Source organism: Solanum stenotomum, chromosome 11 (genome assembly GCF_019186545.1).
Source record: "Solanum stenotomum isolate F172 chromosome 11, ASM1918654v1, whole genome shotgun sequence".
Classification (NCBI taxonomy): domain Eukaryota; kingdom Viridiplantae; phylum Streptophyta; class Magnoliopsida; order Solanales; family Solanaceae; genus Solanum; species Solanum stenotomum.
Window position 1 is genome coordinate 4,693,617 of NC_064292.1, and position 20,801 is coordinate 4,714,417.

A 20,801-nucleotide genomic window follows, 5' to 3' on the forward strand; every position below is an offset into this window, starting at 1 on the left:
TGAAGAGGGAGCATTTCTATTTTGAAGCAGAAAAAATATTACTTATTCTTGATTATTGAAATGTTTCAAACTTATGACCGTCAATTATAGTTTCTCTCATTTTATTTCCAACTAATATTAATAGGTATTTGGTAATATTATGCTTTCATTATAATCTAGTCAAAATAGACAAAAGATGATTTATGTGTTACATGTGTATATTGAATTTTCAAACTATATGACCTCAATTATTATTTCTCACTATCAATTTGAATTTTCATGAAGTAATAATACATTGCTTACATCCTTTAAGTTGGTTGCTCCCATTTTATAATTATTATTTTTCCTTTTTTGCTATATAAAACTTGGAGTGGGAACACAAAGTAATTTAATTAAACCCTTTATTTCTTCACTCTTTTATAACAAAATATAGAGTTTGTTATGTACTCACATTTAATTTATCACTTATTTTTCACAATTTTTATTTTGAGCCAAGAATTTATCAGAAATCGTCTTTTTATCTTACACAAAATAGGAATAAAATTTAAGTATAATCCCAATATAACCTAGTTTTGAACTAAAAGAACCCTTAGAAAACATCACAAAGCCAAACCCAATTATGTTCTAAGAGTGCAAATTCACTATTTTGGTGGACCAAAACAAATATAATCCAAAAACACAAGGGGTACAATAAAGAAAATTACCAGTCATTTTAGTCCATTAGCAAGTTTCTAGTAATTAAAAATTGGCCACTAATTTTTCACTTAAATGTGTATGGCTGGCTACAAACAATACAATTCCAAAAAGATGCTGTACAAGTCTCATTTTGTCTGCATTCTCAGTTGCCTAATCTGTTAGGAAGAGTATATACAAGTAATTTCAATCTTCTCTTCCATTTTTTTCTGAAACCCCATTTTATTACTAGTTTTTTGAGACCTAATTCTTTGTGCTTCTCTTTGGATTCTTGAATTTGGTGAGTTGTGTTATGTTTTACTCAAGTTTTTCTTTTGTTGAAACCCCTTTTTGGATTTGAGGGAATTCTTGAAGAAAGTTTCAATCTTTTTTTGTTAAATTGATTTATGTGATCATGTTTCTAAGTAAGTTGTTGTAGTTTTTTGTTTGAGTTGCTCTGCTTAAATCTTGGTTTGTTTCTTTTTCTGTTATAGTAAGAGTTTAAATACTTCAGGTTTGTTCCAACAGGGAAGATATCAACTAGGTCCAAAAGGGATTTGAAAAAAGATCCCTTTTTTTGGCTTGGGAGTGGGGTGGGGGGAGTGTCTGGGTAATTGAATTTTGGTGAATATTGAGAATTTATAGCTAGGCTCAACTAACTTGGGATTGAGCCATAGTAGTTGTAGTTATGAGTTTTTTTTGGGTTTTGTGTGTAGGTGGGGTGGGGGGTGGGGGTGAGGGGGAGATGGGAGGATAGGTTTTCTCAGCTGCCTAACTGGATTTTGGTGAATATTGAGAATTTGTAAGTTCTTGATTCTTCTACTTGGTGAGTAGTGTTATCTTTAACTCCAGCTCTTCTTTTGTTGAGACCCCTTTTTGTATTGGAGGAAATTCTCTAAGAAAGTTTCAATTTTTTTTTTGTTGAATTGATTTACATGATCATATTCATAAGTAAGTTGTTGTAGTTTTGTGTTTTGAGCTGAGTTTTCTATTTGAATTGCCCTGCTCAAATCTTGGTTTATTTCATTTTCTGCTACTGTAAGAGTTCAAATACTTCAGTTTTATTCCAACAGGGAAAGATATCAATTGGGTCCATAAGGGATTTGGGAAAGATCCCTTTTTTTGCTTTTGTTTTGTGATATCTAATGTATACTAGATGAATATTGGTTGTCTTATGTTTCAGGAGTGTAAAGATAGAGACTTGGGTCATCGATAAAAATGGCGGCAGGGGCTGTTCCAGCTTCATTTACAGGCCTGAAGAGCAATGAAAATGTTTTGGGGTTCACTAAAAGTATGAATTTTGTTAGAGTTTCTGACTTACAGAGGGTTAAGTTTCGGCGAACCAAGGTTTCTGTGATAAGAAATGCAATTCCTGATCAAGAGACCATTGAACTTCAGCCTGCGTCCGAAGGGAGTCCACTACTAGGTAGGCACTACAGAGCTTCTAGTACTTTGCCTTTTAAATAGTGTGGATTATTTATGTTGTAGGAATCCTGTAGGAGACGTTTCACAAAAACTTAATTGGAATACGGTTGAAGTAACTTCTCTTAGATCTCCATGGATGCTACTTATAGGAAATTTAAATTTGGCATTTTAATATCTTCTTCTTTTTATTTAGTTATCCTGCAAAAGATCTTCGTTTTATATTTTGGAAGTAGAAGCAACACATTTATTTGTATTCATTCTCTGATGACTGATGTATGCTTCTTGATACAGTTCCTAGGCAAAAATATTGTGAATCCATATACAAAACTGTCAGAAGACAGACCTGCACTGTGATGGTTGGGAACGTGGCTCTTGGTAGCGAACATCCAATTAGAATTCAAACAATGACCACAACAGATACCAAAGATGTTGCTGCAACAGTAGAACAGGTTCTTCTTCTACTTCACAATTTAAGCGAGAGGTGGCAGTCTGCTATAACTGTATCTGCAATGAAATTTGTGTTAGTGCTGTATTGAAGCTGAGTTTACTTCTTTGGGTGTCCTCAGTTAATACTGTTTATTTTGAGTTTGTAACTTTACAAGCCGACCTTCTTTACTTATTTTTACCTACTTTTGGTTTGGGGGGAAGGGACGAGGCTTGGGATAGAGGAGGGACAAGGAGAAGGGAAGGGGGGAGCTCTATGTGTAACCTTACCATTCTGTCATTCTCTGACCTTATCCCTTTTCTGTTTCGTGAGGATTTTCTCGACTATGAATCTCCAGAGTGTTCCAGTGTCCTAATTTGTCTCGTCTGTGACAGTGTTTTCTTCTCATATCAGTAGTAAGATAATGGTCTTGGTTCCATGTGAATCAGCATTGAATAGTGTTTTACTTTTTTCTTTCTAATTTTGGGCAACCTTTCTAAGTCCGCTATATATAGAACCTCATTCAGAATTGAATGCAACATATCACCACGGATGCTACTTTCTCTGATGGTGTGTAAATTTACTCCCATCTGTGTTCTGAATTTTACAGCAAGTTTTCTACTTAATCATAAATCAATTTCCAGCTCACGGGGTGAACCTTTTTGTTTTCGAATTTCCAATAATTTGCATGTTGTATTTGCACTTGCCTCTTTAATGATCTTGAAACCTAAAGGACTAAAGAAGTCTAGCTATGATGCTAATTCATGTTTACTCAGGTGATGAAAATAGCTGATGCAGGAGCTGACATAGTTCGAATTACAGTACAAGGGAAGAAAGAAGCTGATGCATGTTTTGAAATTAAAAATACTCTGGTGCAAAAGAAGTAGGTCTCATTTTCATCAGCATATCTCTATATTTGATGGACTTCATGATATGAGCATATTTTATTTCATCAACGTTCTGTACATGCAGTTACAACATCCCTCTGGTGGCTGACATTCATTTTGCTCCTTCTGTTGCACTTCGAGTGGCGGAGTGCTTTGACAAAATACGTGTCAATCCTGGAAACTTTGGTATTTCATCCTCTGTCTACGTGATGGTCTTTTGGAAGAGCCAGGAGAATATCTGTGATCTAATCAGTTAATTTCTTTCAGCTGACAGGCGAGCCCAGTTTGAGCAACTAGAGTACACAGAAGATGACTATCAGAAAGAACTTGAGCATATTGAGGAGGTCAGACTATCCCGCACTTAAATGAATACTGTATTTTTTTCTACTTCAAAAACATGTAAGGATAATTTTTTGATAATGATAATGAACATGTAAAGATATGAATCATATTGGTTTAATCATAAGATCCTCGTTGTTTACTGCTGTGCAAAAAGATAAGATGCGGCAAAAGTTGCAGTCAGTATGCTAGCACAGACAATACCAAACAAGAATAGGTTATCACGCTGGCGTTAGGTCTTTAATCATTGTTTATTGGATACTCTGACTTCCTATTATTCTCGTTCAGGAAGAAATTTCCCCTTTTATCGTGAAGCATATTCCTGGACACAATTTGGTCCACCATTATGACGTCTAGCAGTCTACCTCGTTGCAAGAGTCTAATCCATTTTCTCCTTGAAATGCTTCAGGTTTTTACACCATTGGTGGAAAAATGTAAGAAGTATGGACGTGCAATGCGCATTGGGACAAACCATGGGAGCCTTTCAGATCGCATTATGAGCTATTATGGGGACTCGCCTAGGGGAATGGTGAGCAGCAACTGAATTACTTACCTAGAATATTCTGTTCTAGTCGTTGTTGTATTCGATAATTTGTATCATCTAATGTGTTACAGGTAGAATCAGCATTTGAGTTTGCAAGAATTTGTAGAAAGTTGGACTTTCACAATTTCGTCTTCTCAATGAAAGCTAGCAATCCAGTAGTTATGGTTCAGGCGTATCGCCTTCTTGTAGCTGAGATGTATGTTCAGGGATGGGACTATCCTTTACACTTGGGAGTTACTGAAGCTGGTGAAGGTGAGGATGGAAGGATGAAGTCTGCAATCGGTATTGGCACACTTCTTCAGGTATACTATTTTTATCCTGTATGAATAACAGTTAAAGGCCGAGCATCTTTTAAAAATAATGTCTTTATTCATTTTGATGGTCCCAGCTTCATTTAGACAAGTAATAGGGTATTTCTCCGGCTTACCGAGGACATGATCCTAGATAGGAAGGTTTGGAGATCAAGGATTAGGGTAGAAGGCTAGTAAGTAGCCAAATGTTGTCGCACTGTATGTGCAAAAGATAGGGTGATGTTTAGTAGGTATGTAGTCTCTTATTCTTGTTGTCCTCATTTGCTTTGTATTTTTCTATTTTATTGTCATATTATTCTTGCAATTCTGCTTCGGGAACATGTCTTTTGAGCTGAGGGTCTATTGGTAACGCCTCTCTACCTCACAGACCCCACTTGTGGGATTACACTGGGTATGTTGTTGTTGTAGTAAGCAATAGGGTACTTACTGTCAAAATGGGGGGGAGGGGGACAAGAATGTATTTGTTAAATTGTGCTAAACAGAAGATGCGATTAATCTAAATGCTGTATTCTGTTCCATTCAAATGATTCATCAAGCAACAGAAAATACATAATCTTGATTTATCCAGGATGGTTTGGGTGATACAATACGGGTTTCCCTAACTGAAGCTCCAGAAGAGGAGATAGATCCCTGTCGACGATTGGCAAACCTTGGAAAAAGAGCAGCTGCGCTTCAGCAAGGAGTGGTAATCTTTTCATCACATTGCTTATGAGTGTGCTTTAGTACTTTAAGTTTGACAAAGTAGTAAGATTTTTAATTTCTTTATCAGGCCCCCTTTGAAGAAAAGCACAGACGTTATTTTGACTTTCAACGTAGGTCAGGGGAATTGCCAGCTCAAAAGGAGGTCGGTTTTAAAACCTGAGCAGATATGGTATATGAGACTTCATTTTTTGAAGCAAACAAATGTTTGATTTTTCTAACAGGGTGATGAAGTAGACTACAGAGGCGTGTTGCATCGAGATGGTTCTGTTCTCATGTCTGTCTCTTTGAATCAATTAAAGGTCTTATCTGATACTTCTCTAATAATAGTTTGTAATATATGATTCTACTAATCAATTTCTATACATGCTAATTTTCTAGCTCGAATTGTTTTCTTCATTTTATCTTCCTTGAAATGTCACATTTTTTTTGGTTTTGCAGACCCCTGAACTTTTGTATAGATCATTGGCAGCAAAGCTTGTTGTTGGCATGCCTTTTAAGGTCTATTCTACGGCTTTCATTGCAATGTGTACTTAACCGATTCTTCTCCTCTTGTTGTGCACCGTCTTTGTGCTAACTTATAATCAGTGTCAATTCAGGATTTGGCAACTGTGGACTCAATCCTGTTGAGGGAACTTCCACCACTAGATGATATAGATTCTGTAAGGACCCTTTTCTTTTCTATGTAGTAATTTAAGTATTCACGTTATTTTCGTTGATGATCCGACTAATGTGTGTTAAAGTTTAGCATTTCTAGTGCACATTATTATGATATATCCATTTTGTTTACTGTGAGAGTGACTTGATTGTCAATTTTTTTTGTTGCACATGAACAGCGTCTAGCTCTCAAGAGGTTGGTCGACATAAGCATGGGAGTCATTGCTCCTCTCTCAGAGCAATTGACAAAGCCATTACCCAATGCCATGGTCTTGGTTACTCTGAAGGAGTTGTCTGGTGGTGCTCACAAGCTTCTTCCCGAAGGTGTGATAATTGTATTTTGTTCTGTAAGTTCTTTGAATTGATTATCTTCCAAAGGTTTTATTAATCAGGCTAGACGTGGAAACCTACTTGTAGGTACACGATTGGTTGTGTCCGTGCGTGGCGATGAATCACAAGACGAGTTGGAAATCCTGAAGAGCTCTGATGTTACTATGATTCTTCATAATCTGCCATATACAGAGGAAAAAATTGGCAGGGTTCAGGCCGCCAGGAGGTATGTTGCTTCTTGATTAAAAATATTCACATTGTCTTACAGTAAATCAGTTGGCATAACCAAATATTATACGTTCCATTTGAATAAACTTTCTCAAAGGCAGACATTACGATTTACGACAGAAAACTACTTAGCTGCTGCTTTTTTCCCATTCTCTACTTCTTTTGACACTGTTAACTTGAGCATATCTGCTTTTGCAGGCTTTTTGAGTATCTTTCTGAGAATTCCTTGAACTTTCCAGTGATTCATCACATACAATTTCCCAGCAACACCCACAGGTTTGGCAAGAAAGACGTGAATGACCTACAATCAGACGTGTGGATTTTTTTTTGTAATTTAGCTTACGACAATTTCAACATGACAGGGATGACTTAGTGATTGGTGCCGGGACAAATGCCGGAGCCCTCTTGGTAGATGGGCTCGGTGATGGTCTTCTCTTGGAAGCTCCAGTCAAGGATTTTGATTTCCTCAGAAATACATCTTTCAATTTGCTTCAAGGTTGCAGAATGCGGAACACAAAAACGGTAATGCTAAGCGAATGGACACAACAAGAATATGAATCAATCTATAGTAACAGTACTCATTTCCATTTCTGTGTATCCCTTCCAGGAATATGTATCATGCCCATCCTGTGGCAGAACTTTATTTGATCTTCAAGAGATAAGCGCTCAAATAAGAGAGAAGACGTCACACTTGCCTGGTGTTTCAGTAATTACGCGACCCTAATGCTAACTGTTATTGAATAGCTTAATTTTTTTGAGTATATATTCTGACGGTAAATAAAAATGACTCGTGTTATGTTTCTTTTTCCTTCTCAGATTGCCATCATGGGCTGCATTGTGAATGGACCTGGGGAGATGGCGGATGCTGACTTTGGATATGTTGGTGGTGCTCCTGGGAAGATTGACCTTTACGTCGGCAAGGTACCAAGCTTTATTTCCCTTATCTCAGTACTGAGCAAGATGGATTTGGCTTTGCATTATTCACTACATAGTTTTTTAGAGAAAAATATCGTTGAAAGTATAATCAATTGAGTCGATCATCCTCTTTAGCCATCGTATAGATCCGAAAGAGAATGAATAAAAAAACTATTAGATGCATGTATGCTTACATCTCCCTGCGGCGATGGTTGTTATTATCTCTCATTTGACTAAAAAGAATACCTAAATATCATAGCTAGTAATCCTTCAAGTATACACAATTCACCCAGACATAGCTAAAGAAAATGAAATATTTTGATGTGCTTTTTTGAAGGAATACTGGTTAGTTGTACTCAGATTGCTTGTGATTGAGGAAGTAGTAGTTGCTGCTAGTTTTCAAATTTCGTACTTTTTTGTCTACTACGCCTCAATCCCAAACAAGTTGGGGTCATTTATATGAATTCTCACTGACCATGTTTTTCCCCATTTAAGCTCAATTCATGTCACTAATATGTTTCAATTACTGGTGAAATAAATTTCTACCAGACGGTGGTAAAACGCGCTATTGAAATGGAGCATGCAACGGATGCATTGATCCAGCTAATTAAAGATAACGGCCGCTGGGTTGATCCTCCAACCGAGGAGTAAGACTAAATCGCCGAGTTCAGGAGATGGAAATGATGCAGACTAATACAACTGGATAATAATACAACTAGTATAGCAACTCCAGAGAGCTGCTATTTCCAAGCTTCAGAGATGTTAGCTTTTTTATATGTTATAGAATTTTATGTATCATGCAAAATGCAGAACATGGTTAATTCATGTATCAATGAATACAAGCTCCTAGTCCCCTTTTTGGGAATCTAATGAAATAGGTTGTGGCAGTTCAATCTATGATTTATCATTTATGGACGTTGATAAGATCCATTCATTTAGCAGATAAAAGAGAAGGGTGAGGTTCAAACAAGGAACGTTGCGATGAAGGTCGTAACGTCAGAGGAATGTGGCTGCATGCATGAGAATCGAAATAATCGAATCACAAATTTATGATTAAAGTTTAAACAGATGTAGCAAACTACAAAATAATAGGATTACGTACTCAATTTTTATTCAATGATCAAAGAATCAAACAAATATAAGTAATGAAATTCTCGAATGCTACATAGATTTGTATATAATGTGAGATATATGTGGAAAGATTTGCATATATATGAAGCATGCAACTCAAAGAAAATCTCTCCGGGCAGCGTACCCGAACTGTGCTCGTCGGATATTCTGCCGGCGCTTCTTGTACACCAATGCTCCGAGACCTACAACACACGCTGCCGCGACTACTCCAAATGCTACTCCTGCCTTCTTTCCTCCGTTCATTCCACCATCCGACGATGACGATTCATCCACCTCCGCCGTATTACTCTCGTGGCTTATATCACTCGCCGCTACATCACTCGGAGCTGGAGAAGGAGAAGGAGATGGAGGCTCTGCTACGGGAGCCGAGGCAGGAGTCGGAGTAGTATTATCTCCGCTTACAGGTGACGGCGCCGGAGCAGAATTAGTAGAGTGATCTGTCGGCGGAGACGCCAGAGGAGAACTCACATTGGCCAAAGGTGACGGTGACGGAGTTTTAGGAGCTGCAGCGATCGGCGGTAGAGAACCTAGATCTCCACCTGATACCGGCGCCGGACTTGGAGAATTTTCCGGCGAATATGCACAAATACATTGTTGTATAGACAAAATCGCAAGGAAAAACGTGAAACAGAGCATACGAAGCATTGGCGGCGACATTGCCAATAAAACCGTACGTACTTTTTTCCACCTCCTTTTTTCAGAATTCAAAAGATCTGCAATATGAAAAAAAGTAAACAAACCACGATTAACGATGCATTAACAAAATGCAGATCTGGAGATAAATAGAGTAGTAGTGGTTAGTGTGAAATTGACGTTGTAAGGTTTACGAACTGCGAAGGAGTAAAATGAAGTTAAAGGCGCAGTTGACAAAAGCATTTTACTTACTAATTACTTGATTTCGTGGACTCTGGCTGCGTTGAGAGAGAAAAAAGCGACGGAGAATGAGAGAGTAGCTGTGGAGAAGCGTGAAGTGAACGTGAATGAGATTGACGAAGACGGCGGATCCGGAACTGAATACACTAGATTAAGGGGAAAGGTTCTGGACTTTGTTGATTGCGTGAACAAGAGAGAAAGCGGAGGTGACCTTCCTTGGTTTGTTTGTTTGTTGAGAAAGCGGTTGTGCTCAATTACTTGACAATTGAGAAAATAAAAACTTGTCCAATTATTTATCGCGTAAAATCATTTCAACTCTCATCGAAAAGAATGTATATTTGGTTATAAAAAAATTATTGCACCTTACACTTGAGTGGACATTAAACTTTAAACTCATATAACTTTAAGTAATGATATAAAAATTCTTTATACTGAAGATACATATAACTTATCATTCATATAGGACATTAAACTTTAAACTCAAACAAAAAAGAAATAACAAAATAAGTTCCGTGGCCATCTTTCTAGCCCAGTCTACCTAGTCCTACTACACATAACAAGCTAGGAGAATAACAGAGAAAAAAAAGTAACAGAGCTATGAGTTTTCATAGTTCATCTTTTTCATTGCTAGGCTCTACGTTGGCACCTTCTTTGGCTTCTGGACTCTCTGATGTAGTTGTCGATGAAGCAGGTTTTGGAAGCTTGAAAGGAATAGTTGCGTGTTTCTTGATAAACTTGTACAATGCTACCACAGTTCGGTCAGCATCAACTGGGATCTGTAGGATCATACAAAAGGCATTACCACTTGATATTTCTTGTATTTTACATGGAGACGTAAAACAAACAAAATAATCAATCACTTACTGGATCCACGGTCTTGTTCCCTGCTGGGAAGAAGAGGAGTGTGGGAAATCCTTCAGCCTGCAAAAGGAGCAGAAATGACCTTCCATTCAACAATTGCATCCAAATTTACTAAACTAATAAAAAAAAGCTAGCTCATGAGGTGGGGATCATTCAAAACCACATAAGGAGAGCAAGTCCCTCATCCCACCACCAATATGGGACTTGACGCCCCCAAAAGTGCAGGCCGCCAACGGGCGCGTGAACAATATAATATCGAGTCTCAACAAAGGATAAAACAAGAATTGGGATGGGTTTACACTGATACCATCATAAGAAATGAAATTTGGGACTAACTCAACCTTAAAAACTAGCTCAAGAGGTGAAAATTGTCCACCATCTCACCTCCGATGTGGGACTCAACATTTCTTTAATGTCATAGCCACACGTCTCAACTAAACATAAATGAACAATGCAAATGAATAAAATAATAGCAACAGAAGCAATCAGGAGAAGCAGCAGTCCATGACCGAATTATGACACTCTTGTGTTCTGATTAAAGACAGAAAGATATCAAATTACCTTTCCCTGAGGGTGCTCGTTCGTGGTACCATCCATTTTGGCTATAACAAGAGACTCAATGCCACGTAAGTGCTTTGCAAGCTTGTTATACGTTGGTTCTAGAGATTGGCAATGCCCACACCATGGTGCGTATATCTAAAACAAATGAAACAGTAGTTACTACAAAAAGAACCCTGAGTAATGAAAATCGAATCAAGAGAATTCATTGTGAAGCCTTTAGTAGTAGCTTGGGTACCTCCAGAAGCACATCTTTTGACTCATCCAGAACAATATCATCAAAACTGTTCCCCACTACTGTCTTCACGTCTCCCTCATTCTGTAATAATCAACGCATTAGAAAACAGAGAGCTGAATCAGCACAACTACATGAAAAACGATGGGCCAGGAAGGGAAATCACAACTTACATCCTCAGGAATAGGGTCTGATTTATGAAAAGCTTTGAGCTTGTCAACCAGAAAATCCTCTCCAAATGCCTGACAGATAAAAAAGATGTGAAAATTCAATTTAGAGCTTCCTGACTGGAACACTTGATAAGAATGTATCCAATAAACACACGGAGGCATTTCCACCTTAAGCTTCTCAAGGGTGATCTCTCCATCAAATATGTATTTCCTGGGATTCTCATTTCCTGTATATCCGATAACCTACAGGAAATAAACAAACAAGACAAATTAAATATTCAGTAACCTTGGTCACAAAAGGTTATATCAAGCCCATTATGATATGTTGATTGCTACCTTTGGAGAATCTCCAGTGGCACCAAAATAATCTGATACAGGTTTTCCCACTTCTTCATCATCCATGTTGACAAAAACAAAGATAAGCTGCATAGAAAACAGTATGCAAAAAGTCAAGATTAATTGCTTGTTGCTACTGTGTTTTTGGTGTAATCAGTTATACTCCAATGACACCATCTCCCTAATTGATGTACTAGACTCAATTTAGGATCAGATAGCTGGATTTGATGATCTTATTGTAAATATGGTTCAGTACTGCCTATGTACTGTTGTAGTAATATACAAAGTTACTTGTTTCAAAAAAAAAAAACCAAGCTACATTTATCCAGGAAAAGAATACACGGTTCTTGTCATTTGAGCGTATCTTCACTATCCATTTTTACGAACAGACAGACGGGCTGCATTATCCAGGAAAATAACACAATCTTTTAATTTATAGCATGATCTTTTCCTTCTGGCAAAATTATTTTCCTGATCTTTCATTTTAATTCCTCATTTGGAGAAGCGACGGGTAGCGCTTGCCATAAAGAAGCTAGCCAGAAAGCAGGTCAGGCAGGCGAGCGATAGTACAAGCAAACTAACACGCGGGCGAGGTTGAAGGCCCACTACATAGTATTCCAACCTTAAGTTAATTTTCCCAATCGATGTGGAAGTACAAGCATTAGATTTACATTTTTCTTATCATATGCGCATTATAACCACCATGCGCACTCACCTCATTTCACTCCTCCAACCAACATAAAGAGCTATCAACTTCAGACATGTGTACAAAAGGGTAAATATGTATGTAGCTGATGTGTACTTTCATTGAAGTTGGGTTGTTGATGTCTAAGCCAATTATAGGGATTCACGAAGGACATGCAGATGGAAATTCATTGGCAACACAAAGAGAGAACCTTCTTTATAGTGAAGATGTTCCAAAATCTAAATCTTATACTTTGTTTTAATGTATAAGATAAAAAAAAGTTCCTATGTATGTATGGACATAAGTGTTTGGTGTATATCGATTGCACCTCTATTGATTTTCTTAATGTCTACTCTAAAGAGGGCAAGAGGCATGATATATGGGTAAGAAGCATCCTTTTTCAGACAAGAAGTTATTATAAGTGATGATTCCACACAATATAGCAGTCAATGAAACCAAAGACCGCATTAATATTCTGAAAGATTAAAGCAAAGCTTAATTACCTTTCCCTTGAAAAGTTTTGCAGCTTCTTGAAATGTTGGGAATACTTTATCTGTATCATTTGTTCTGGCAAAGAGTAAAACCTGAGTAGAAAGCATTAACCATAAACACTTCCATTCAAAAAGTCAGATTCATTATGCAATATCATATCTGTATTACCTGCTTCTTTATTGGACTCGAGAAAATTGAAGCTCCACTTTCTCTAGTAAAAACTGTCACTAGAGGAAGCTTGTTGGCAGATACAAACTTAACTATAGCAGACTTGGTGAATTGACCATCTGGAGGCAAAATCAAAGGAAAAGATAATGAGGCATGTCCTCTTCGTCTTTCTTTTATTTCTACTCTTGAACTTCAAAAGATTATAAAGTAATTTAGCAGCAACCCTGGGGTACTAATAATTACCAATTAAACAGCCTACGTGACCCTGAATAGTAACCCCTAAAATTCATATCTAACCCATTTAAGACCAAAATTGATGGAATTACAAAATGACCTTTGGTTGTTAAAAGTTATGTTGCTTGGACTCTCCAAAAGTGTTGTCACACCATGTCGGATCTTCAAAAAATGCACTACTTTTGGAAGATCTGACATGCACCTAGAGGGGTTTTTGAAGAGTCCGACCAACATAGGTTAATGCCCCAAAACTCTAGTAGATATAAACATAAATGTTGATATTGACAAAACACTGAATTCCTTCTGATTTGTTGATTTGAGGAAAAAAAACTTTGCATAAAATGCGATTTTATGAACATGAATTGTAGGTATCCAATCTCAATATAATGTAAGAAATTTCATAACCTTCAATGAATTTTAAACTTTCAATTTGTATCATGTGAAATATATGCAATACACTTGTTGAAAAATGAAAACTAGATGAATTTAAAACGCTTGCTCCTATCAATTTGTCGGTGTGCCCTTGACTAAATAAACAAACACAAACAAATTGTCTATGAACATTAGGGAAGAAATCAATCAAGCGGGAGTTCTCTTTTGTCAGACAATGTTATCCAAAAGAAAATATACAATTCAGAATTAAACAAAGAAAATAAGAGGAACAGCTTACCATAATGCACCACTTTCTCCTCTTCCTTTTTAAGCAAGACTAAAGCTGGACGTTTAGCAGGGTCTTCAATATTGAATAGCTTAGCCACGTTAGGATTTGTCGTCTGGTAAAAGTTAAGATCATCCTCAAGTTTTGAAGCAGCAGCAAGTTGCTCAGTTTCAGGACCCTATAATTGTTTGGACACTCACAACATGAGAAAAATGTAGGATTTTTATGAAAATGCAATGTATGAGTCGTATGAAAACTATTTCCCACACTCGAAATGAAAGATAGAAGTTATAGCAGAGAACATATATAACAGTAGAACGAGATAAACGTGAGGTTCCAAGTTAAAATCAATACAAAATAATTAAAGAAATAAGTTGAGTTGCAAGAAAACCATTCAAAAGAAAAAAGGAGACAATGATTTTCCAATGAAAGAGGCAGATAGCATATGTAACGGATTAGCTATTCATTAAATTACTACAACAATGTCCAAAACAAAAAAGTTGTGAGCAGTAGAAAGTTCACTTTATATCATTCACTGACCAACAAAGAAAAAGATTCAAAAGAGAAAGTTATGCTAATGGATAACAGCCAGTACAAGTAACTAGTAAGAACAGATATTCATTAGCATGCTAGAGTAAGCAGTACATACCACCAAGGACTCAAGGAACCCTAACACGACTTTGTCTCCAGAGGTTAGTACACGCTCTGCATCCTCTGTTGTTGTTATGTTGTAAATGCCAGGCCCAATCTTCTTCTTGATCCAAGTCACAATTGCATCTCTAAAGTTAAGATTTATTAACTTCAGATCAACATGCAAGTGTATTTGATAATCCACAAGCCAAAAACAAAAACAAAAAAAAGGGAAGGGGAAAGGGGAATACACCTGCTTCAAACAGCCATGCTCAATAATTCCAAAAACCATTAAAGGAAGCATGACAAACAGACAAAGTCCTCAATGTTGGCCCTTCTGCGGCTTGTTAAATTAAATAGAATAAGTTATGAGAAGAGTAACAAGGAAGCAGGAAAATATCCACAATTATGATTTAGTAACATTTTCTCCATTTGACATAATTAAACTAAAGATCCCATTTTTTGCGAGCAGGCTACTGCTCTTCTACACCCTCGCGAAAACAAATGTTACCGTGATTTACAACATTTTGACATAATGAAACTAAAGATCCCATATTTGCAAGCTGACTACACTTTTCACCCTTACACAAAACAAACGTCACAAGAAACCATGACACATCTTAGACGTAAATTCAATTAGAAGCTAACACAATTTATCACTCCCTACATCAAGGCAATAAACATACTAGTAGATCAGAAGCTCATAATTAGCTATAAGCCTCCATGTAAAAAAATGCACATTTTAAAACTAGCTAAAGTCCCATTTTTGCAGGCTAGCTGCTGCTTATTTTCACCCTTAAGAAAACAAAAGTAACCAGGATCTGCAACATTTTCTCCATTTGACATAATGAAACTAAAGATTCCATTTTTGCAAGCTGACTACTCTTTTCACCCTCACACAGAAACAAACGTCACAAGACACGAATGAACCTCCACGTCAGTACAACAGTGCCACCATAACACATCTTATATACAAATTCAATTAGAAACTTACACAATTTATCACTCACTACATAAGGCAAGAATCATACTAGTAGAATCAAGAAACTTAAAATTAGCAAAAATCCTAAAGCTTTTCAATGGCTTACCCTCTAAAATTTCCGAGGTACCAAATTTTGAGCTTATTGTCTCTAAATTACTACCAAGCTTTCATTAAACACAAGTAACTACAACAAACTAAGAAAGTGAAATCCTGTTAAAAGCACCTCCCCCAGAAATGAACCCTGCAATGCATGAATCCAGAATAGTCGAGCTCAAAAAAAAAAAAAAAAAAAAAACATAAAGGAAGAAGACTCACTTGGTTCTTTGGCCACTGTAAGTTTTGTGCTCACCATCAATAAAAAAATAAATAGTAGGAAATCCTTGAACCTCATAATTCTCCGCCAGCTCATTCTCCACCGTAGCATCAACTTTAACCAACGGCACATTCTCCGCCTTCAGCTCCGTCGCTGCAGCAGCGTACTCCGGTGCAAGTTCCTTACAGTGACCACACCACGGCGCATAAAACTCCACCATCACATACTTATTATCCTCCACAAAGTCACTGAAATTCCTATCCGTCAAAACGACAACGTCTTTATCGTCGAATTTAGCTACTTCCTCTTCTTTCTCATCATCAAACGCCGACGGAACCTCAAAATCGTCGTAATTCTCAAAGTCCCCGTCGTCATCGAAATCATCATCGTCAGAGAAGGTGTCGGTTGGGAAAGTGTGTTCCGGCGCGGCGTCGTTTACGTCGTCGGCTTCGAGGAAGCTGAGGTCTTCGTCGTCGTCATCGGCGCCGGCGACGGCGAGGGATGGGGTGAGTAAGACGGAGAAGAGGAGAAGAGAAACTAGAGAAAGGAGGAGGAGGAGTCGACTCGTCATTTTGTGAGTCAGTGACGAGTTGACTGAGATCGATGAGATTTCTATAGTGAGAGATCCGACAGAGACTTGAGCTTTAGACAGTGTGCACACCTCCCGTCGTCTCTTCAACGTTTTTGAATTTTACAACTTCACCCCCTACTTTTTGCTTCAAGTTACATTAGGTATGCCTCAAGTTCGAATTTGAGATTTTTTATTTAAAAAATTAATAGAAAATGTTATTCATTTCATCGTAACATTTGATAATTTCGAAGATTGAAAGTTTTTATATTTGTCTAATAAATAGATTGACAATTTTACTATATCACTCTTTGATTATAACAAGTTTAATTCTTTAAAAAACTATAGATATTAAAAAGGATACTTTAGAAACTAAGTAATAATTAGGTACAATTTAAATAACAACGACCAAATATATTGTTCAATGAATACTTTTTGAGTCATTTGCACTTTTTCTCTTAGTTTGTGTTTATTTTTAATTATTTTTTTTGGTAACAACTGTAAAAGATTAGCGTAACCATCAAAGAACAATTACAGATAAAGAGCACCTAAGCCGGAAACAGAAATGAGATATCCAATAAAACAAGCAACTAATTACATTTCTAAATCTTGAACAAAGCTCTTACGATTTTGTGCTTTCTTTGTTTTGCTAAGTAAACATATTGTTAGATTTTTCCATTTTAGGAAGTTGTTAGCTAATTCTACAAAGAAGATAAAGTTTACTGTGAAATTCTTATTCAACTTGAATGATCAACAATGTGACTTACAGGTTGTTATATACAGTGTCATCTAACTAACTTGTCTAACTAACTTTGTAACAAACTATTAACTAACTTTGCTAACTACTATTTTGTACACGTCAACTCTAACTACTTCTAAGTAATTCTTTCTCTAATACTCCCCCTTAAGTTTGAGGGTATAAATTAATACACCAAACTTGGATAGTAAGTACTCATGTTGATTTCAACTTAGGCCCTTTGTCAGTAGATCAGCTATTTGCTCCTTGGTGTTCAAGTATTTTGTTTCAACCATGCCTTGTTGTATCTTCTCTCTTATGAAGTGACAGTACAACTCTATGCGTTTTGTTTTTTCATGATGCACTGGATTTACTGCTATTTGTATTGCTGATTTGATGTCACTGTGAATGATAAGTGGTGTTTCAATTCCTGCTCCTAGCTGCTTGAGCAGTCCAACTATCCATACTATCTCAAACACTAAAGTAGCCATGCTCTTGTACTCTGCTTCAGCTGAGCTTCTGGAGACAATTCTCTGCTTTTTAGACTTCCATGAAATGAGAGAATTTCCTAGTTTAACTAGGAATCCTGTCACTGACCTCCCGAAAGGTGGATATGTGGCCCAATCTGAGTCACAATATACCTAAAGTTGTTTGTTGCCTGTGCTGGACAATAAGATTCTCAAACTTGCTTGTCCCTTTATGTACTTTACAACTCTTAGTGCATCATTAATGTGAGACTGTTTTGGTTGTTGCATGAACTGACTTAAAGTCTGTGTGGCAAATAAGATTTCTAGTCTAGTAACAGTTAAGTACAAGAGTTTCCCTATCAATCTTCTGTAGATACTAGGATCCTTTAGTAACCTGTCAGTATTGCCTCTATCATTGGCTTCATCATACTCTTTAGTGGTTAATTGTACATATGGATCAAGTGGTGTAGTAGTTGGTTTTGCAGCACTGAGTCCAGCTTCAGAAATGATCTCAAGAGTGTACTTCCTCTGATGCATCACTATTCCTTTTTGAGATCTAGCAAACTCAATTCCTAGGAAATACTTGAGTTCTCCAAGGTCCTTCATTTTGAATGAACTTTGCAAGGTCCTTTTTGTCTCCTGAATGAGGTTGGTGTCATTGCCAGTGATCATCATATCATCTACATATACCATGATTATCACCATAGCAGTACCAACTCTTTTAGTGAATAGAGAATAATCAAGCTGACTTTGTACAAATCCTGATCTAATGAGTGCCTCAGTAAGCTTTACATTCCATTGTCTTGGTGCTTGCTTCAATCCATATATGAATTTAATAAGCCTACACACTGGTTTCTCCCCCTGCCCATTAAATCCTTTTGGAAGTTGAAAACCTTCTGGAAGAGTCATATAGACTTCATCATGTAAATCACCTTCTAATAAGGCATTGCACACATCCATCTGATGTACATGCCAATTACTAGTTGCAGCTAAGGCAAAAACATTTCTAACTATCACCATCTTCACAACAGGTGAGAAGGTCTCCTGATAGTCCAGCATTTCCCTCTGATTGAACCCCCTTCGCAACTAACCTGACTTTAAATCTCTTAACCTGCCCATTGGCTTGATATTTAATTTTAAAAATCCATTTGCAACCAATAGTTCTTTTACCAGAAGCCAGAGGAACTACCTGCCATGTGTTGTTGGATTCCAATGCAATAATCTCAACCTGCATTGCCTGAATCCACCTGGGATCCTTACATGCTTCTTAAAAATTGGATGGTTCAACATTAGCTCCAAAAGAGGATATATAAGCCTGATAAGGAGCAGTCAACTTGTCATACCCCAGGTACTGATCAATAAAGTATAAAGGCTTGGATGTGGAAGGAGCATTTTGAACATTGGCTACATAATACTTCATCCATAGAGGGGTAGTAGTAGTTCTTTGGGATTTTCTCTTAATAGGTGGTTATGAAGTGTGAGTTGGCACCATAGGAACTGGTGGAGGACTAGAGAGGTCAGGAGTTGTGCATTAATTAACATATGTAGAACTAACAGTTGTAGGAAAGAGCTTCTAGGTAGTAGATGATGGAAGAAAGAATGAAAATATAAACTCTTTGAAAATAACATATCTACTGATGAAGAAATGTTTGTCTTTCAAGTCATAAAGAACATAACCTTTAGTCTGCTCACTGCATCCCATATGAATAGCAACAACAATCCTGGATGAAATTTATCATTGATATACATATTTTTGGCAAAACATAGACAACCAATGATTCTAATATGTTGTAGAGAAGGTTTGCACTTGTGAAATACCTCATAAGGTGATTTTCCATTCAGAACAGGAGTGTGCAACCTGTTAATAATATAAGCAACACTTAAAATAAACTGTCCCCAAAATCTGATACCATGATAGATTTCTCCATTTTAGGAAGTTGTTAGTTAATTCTTCAGAGAAAATGAAGTTTACTGTGAAATTTTCATTCAACTTGAATGATCAACAATGTGACTTACATGTTGTTATATACAGTGCCATCTAACTAACTTGTCTAACTAACTTTGTAACAAACTATTAACTAACTTTGCTAACTTATATTTTGTACACGTCAACTCTAATTACTTCTAAGTAATTCTTTCTTCAATACATATCATCTCCATTATCTCATTTTGTGTATGTGTGACAGTCTTTTGGTATGTACATACTTATCTCTAAATTTATTTCAGTTCCTAGCACATCAAGTATGATAAAGCGCAGCTCCATAACATGATGTTATGACTTCCTTTGAAACTTCCTCCAGTGCTTCTTCTTGATATTTTTCAGGACTTGTCTTATTCCTCCGGCAGGAATTCTAACCCCTGACCATTTATGCACCTTTAGCCATACTTCTCTAGTCCATTTACAATGCTCAAACATTGAGAAATAGTCTCCATCACTTGCTCATCACAGAGATAACAATCAGTGTCAACATCCTGAATGTGAAGCCTCACTTTTCTTTGTTGTGTTAGTAGCCTATTATACACAACCAGTCATACCAAAAATATATGTCTAGGCAATGTCATAGACATCCATATCAATTCAGTATAATACTTCTCATCCTTTGTGAGTTGCTACACAGCTTGAATATATCAGTCTTGCATTTGTGCCTTGAGAGAAGTAAGTTTTAAATTTTTGTTCTTTATAATAATTTTTTTGTGGTGCATAAATTTATATTTATATATCATGGTATCTAAAGTCGTCAAAATAGATTTAGCTCATGGGGTTGGCTAACCCATCCCGTTATTGGGATATGATTTTTCAAGCCCATTTGAAACTAGAGCTTATAAGCTCTATCCATATGAGCCCTTGACCCTTGAGTCTTGATCGGGGTCGGGGGTCGGCCCATGTGCCAAAACTATTTATTTAAGGATAACTTACAGAAATCTCATTAGTGTATGGGCTAATTACTTAGAAGCACAGTATGTTGTAATATTATGAATCTTATCAGATTTTGGTGCGTCCAGATACATATATCTCGGGATACATAGACTCAAAATTATGTGCATTTCGTTCTAGATACATACTATCCCAATGGATTAACATGTATCTAGGATACATAGACAAATACCGTGCCATCGACTCCCTCGTATCTCGCTCGCGTATCTGGGATGCATATCATCATATCAGATACATGTATTTCACGTATCTAGTGTTACTGAAACAACATCATTGATTGTCATATTTGATTTGAAAATCTTCTCATTTTCTTGATGTTATAAAATTTTAGTTTAAAAGAAAAAAAAAGGCTAGCCAGC

At 36.9% G+C, this 20,801-nt stretch overlaps 3 protein-coding genes across 5 annotated transcripts; 1 reads left to right on the forward strand and 2 right to left on the reverse strand.

The window, feature by feature from the left end:
- The first annotated feature begins 784 nt into the window (after positions 1-784).
- Positions 785-8,307, forward strand: LOC125843664 (4-hydroxy-3-methylbut-2-en-1-yl diphosphate synthase (ferredoxin), chloroplastic). Of its 3 annotated transcripts, none has more exons than XM_049522831.1 (20): positions 785-952; positions 1,835-2,077; positions 2,368-2,525; positions 3,277-3,383; positions 3,473-3,573; positions 3,655-3,731; positions 4,136-4,255; positions 4,342-4,572; positions 5,150-5,266; positions 5,351-5,425; positions 5,505-5,582; positions 5,722-5,781; positions 5,880-5,942; positions 6,117-6,261; positions 6,355-6,493; positions 6,694-6,771; positions 6,858-7,017; positions 7,103-7,201; positions 7,312-7,416; positions 7,960-8,307. In XM_049522831.1, the coding sequence occupies exons 2-20, from the start codon at positions 1,870-1,872 to the stop codon at positions 8,059-8,061; spliced, it is 2,223 nt and encodes a 740-aa protein (XP_049378788.1). In that variant the 5' UTR covers positions 785-952; positions 1,835-1,869; the 3' UTR covers positions 8,062-8,307. The 3 variants fall into 3 exon arrangements, with proteins under 3 accessions (XP_049378788.1, XP_049378790.1, XP_049378789.1); XM_049522833.1 differs by having other exon boundaries at positions 799-852; XM_049522832.1 differs by having other exon boundaries at positions 833-1,076.
- A 159-nt stretch (positions 8,308-8,466) lies between these two features.
- LOC125843726 (arabinogalactan protein 1-like) lies at positions 8,467-9,540 on the reverse strand. The gene is made up of 2 exons (XM_049522913.1): positions 9,427-9,540; positions 8,467-9,254 (listed from the first exon to the last, which is right to left on the reverse strand). Exon 2 carries the CDS (start codon positions 9,196-9,198, stop codon positions 8,638-8,640), a length of 561 nt encoding a protein of 186 aa, XP_049378870.1. The 5' UTR covers positions 9,199-9,254; positions 9,427-9,540; the 3' UTR covers positions 8,467-8,637.
- Positions 9,541-9,825: 285 nt separating this feature from the next.
- On the reverse strand, positions 9,826-16,414 carry LOC125843676 (protein disulfide isomerase-like 1-4). The gene is made up of 12 exons (XM_049522847.1): positions 15,739-16,414; positions 14,461-14,590; positions 13,824-13,989; positions 12,920-13,038; positions 12,763-12,843; positions 11,575-11,661; positions 11,407-11,481; positions 11,242-11,310; positions 11,072-11,152; positions 10,837-10,971; positions 10,279-10,335; positions 9,826-10,190 (listed from the first exon to the last, which is right to left on the reverse strand). Exons 1-12 carry the CDS (start codon positions 16,305-16,307, stop codon positions 10,020-10,022), a joined length of 1,740 nt encoding a protein of 579 aa, XP_049378804.1. The 5' UTR covers positions 16,308-16,414; the 3' UTR covers positions 9,826-10,019.
- Between the last annotated feature and the right edge of the window lie 4,387 nt (positions 16,415-20,801).

Coding starts and splice junctions, on each gene's coding strand:
- LOC125843726 (XM_049522913.1), bottom strand. CDS start 9,198: ATGTCGCCGCCAATGCTTCGTATGCTCTGTTTCACGTTTTTCCTTGCG.
- LOC125843676 (XM_049522847.1), bottom strand. CDS start 16,307: ATGACGAGTCGACTCCTCCTCCTCCTTTCTCTAGTTTCTCTTCTCCTC. Junction 14,591..15,738: donor TACAGTGGCCAAAGAACCAA/GTGAGTCTTCTT, acceptor TCTTAACTTTAG/AGATGCAATTGTGACTTGGA. Junction 11,311..11,406: donor TCACCCTTGAGAAGCTTAAG/GTGGAAATGCCT, acceptor TTTATCTGTCAG/GCATTTGGAGAGGATTTTCT.
- LOC125843664 (XM_049522831.1), top strand. CDS start 1,870: ATGGCGGCAGGGGCTGTTCCAGCTTCATTTACAGGCCTGAAGAGCAAT. Junction 3,384..3,472: donor AATACTCTGGTGCAAAAGAA/GTAGGTCTCATT, acceptor CTGTACATGCAG/TTACAACATCCCTCTGGTGG. Junction 5,943..6,116: donor CACTAGATGATATAGATTCT/GTAAGGACCCTT, acceptor GCACATGAACAG/CGTCTAGCTCTCAAGAGGTT.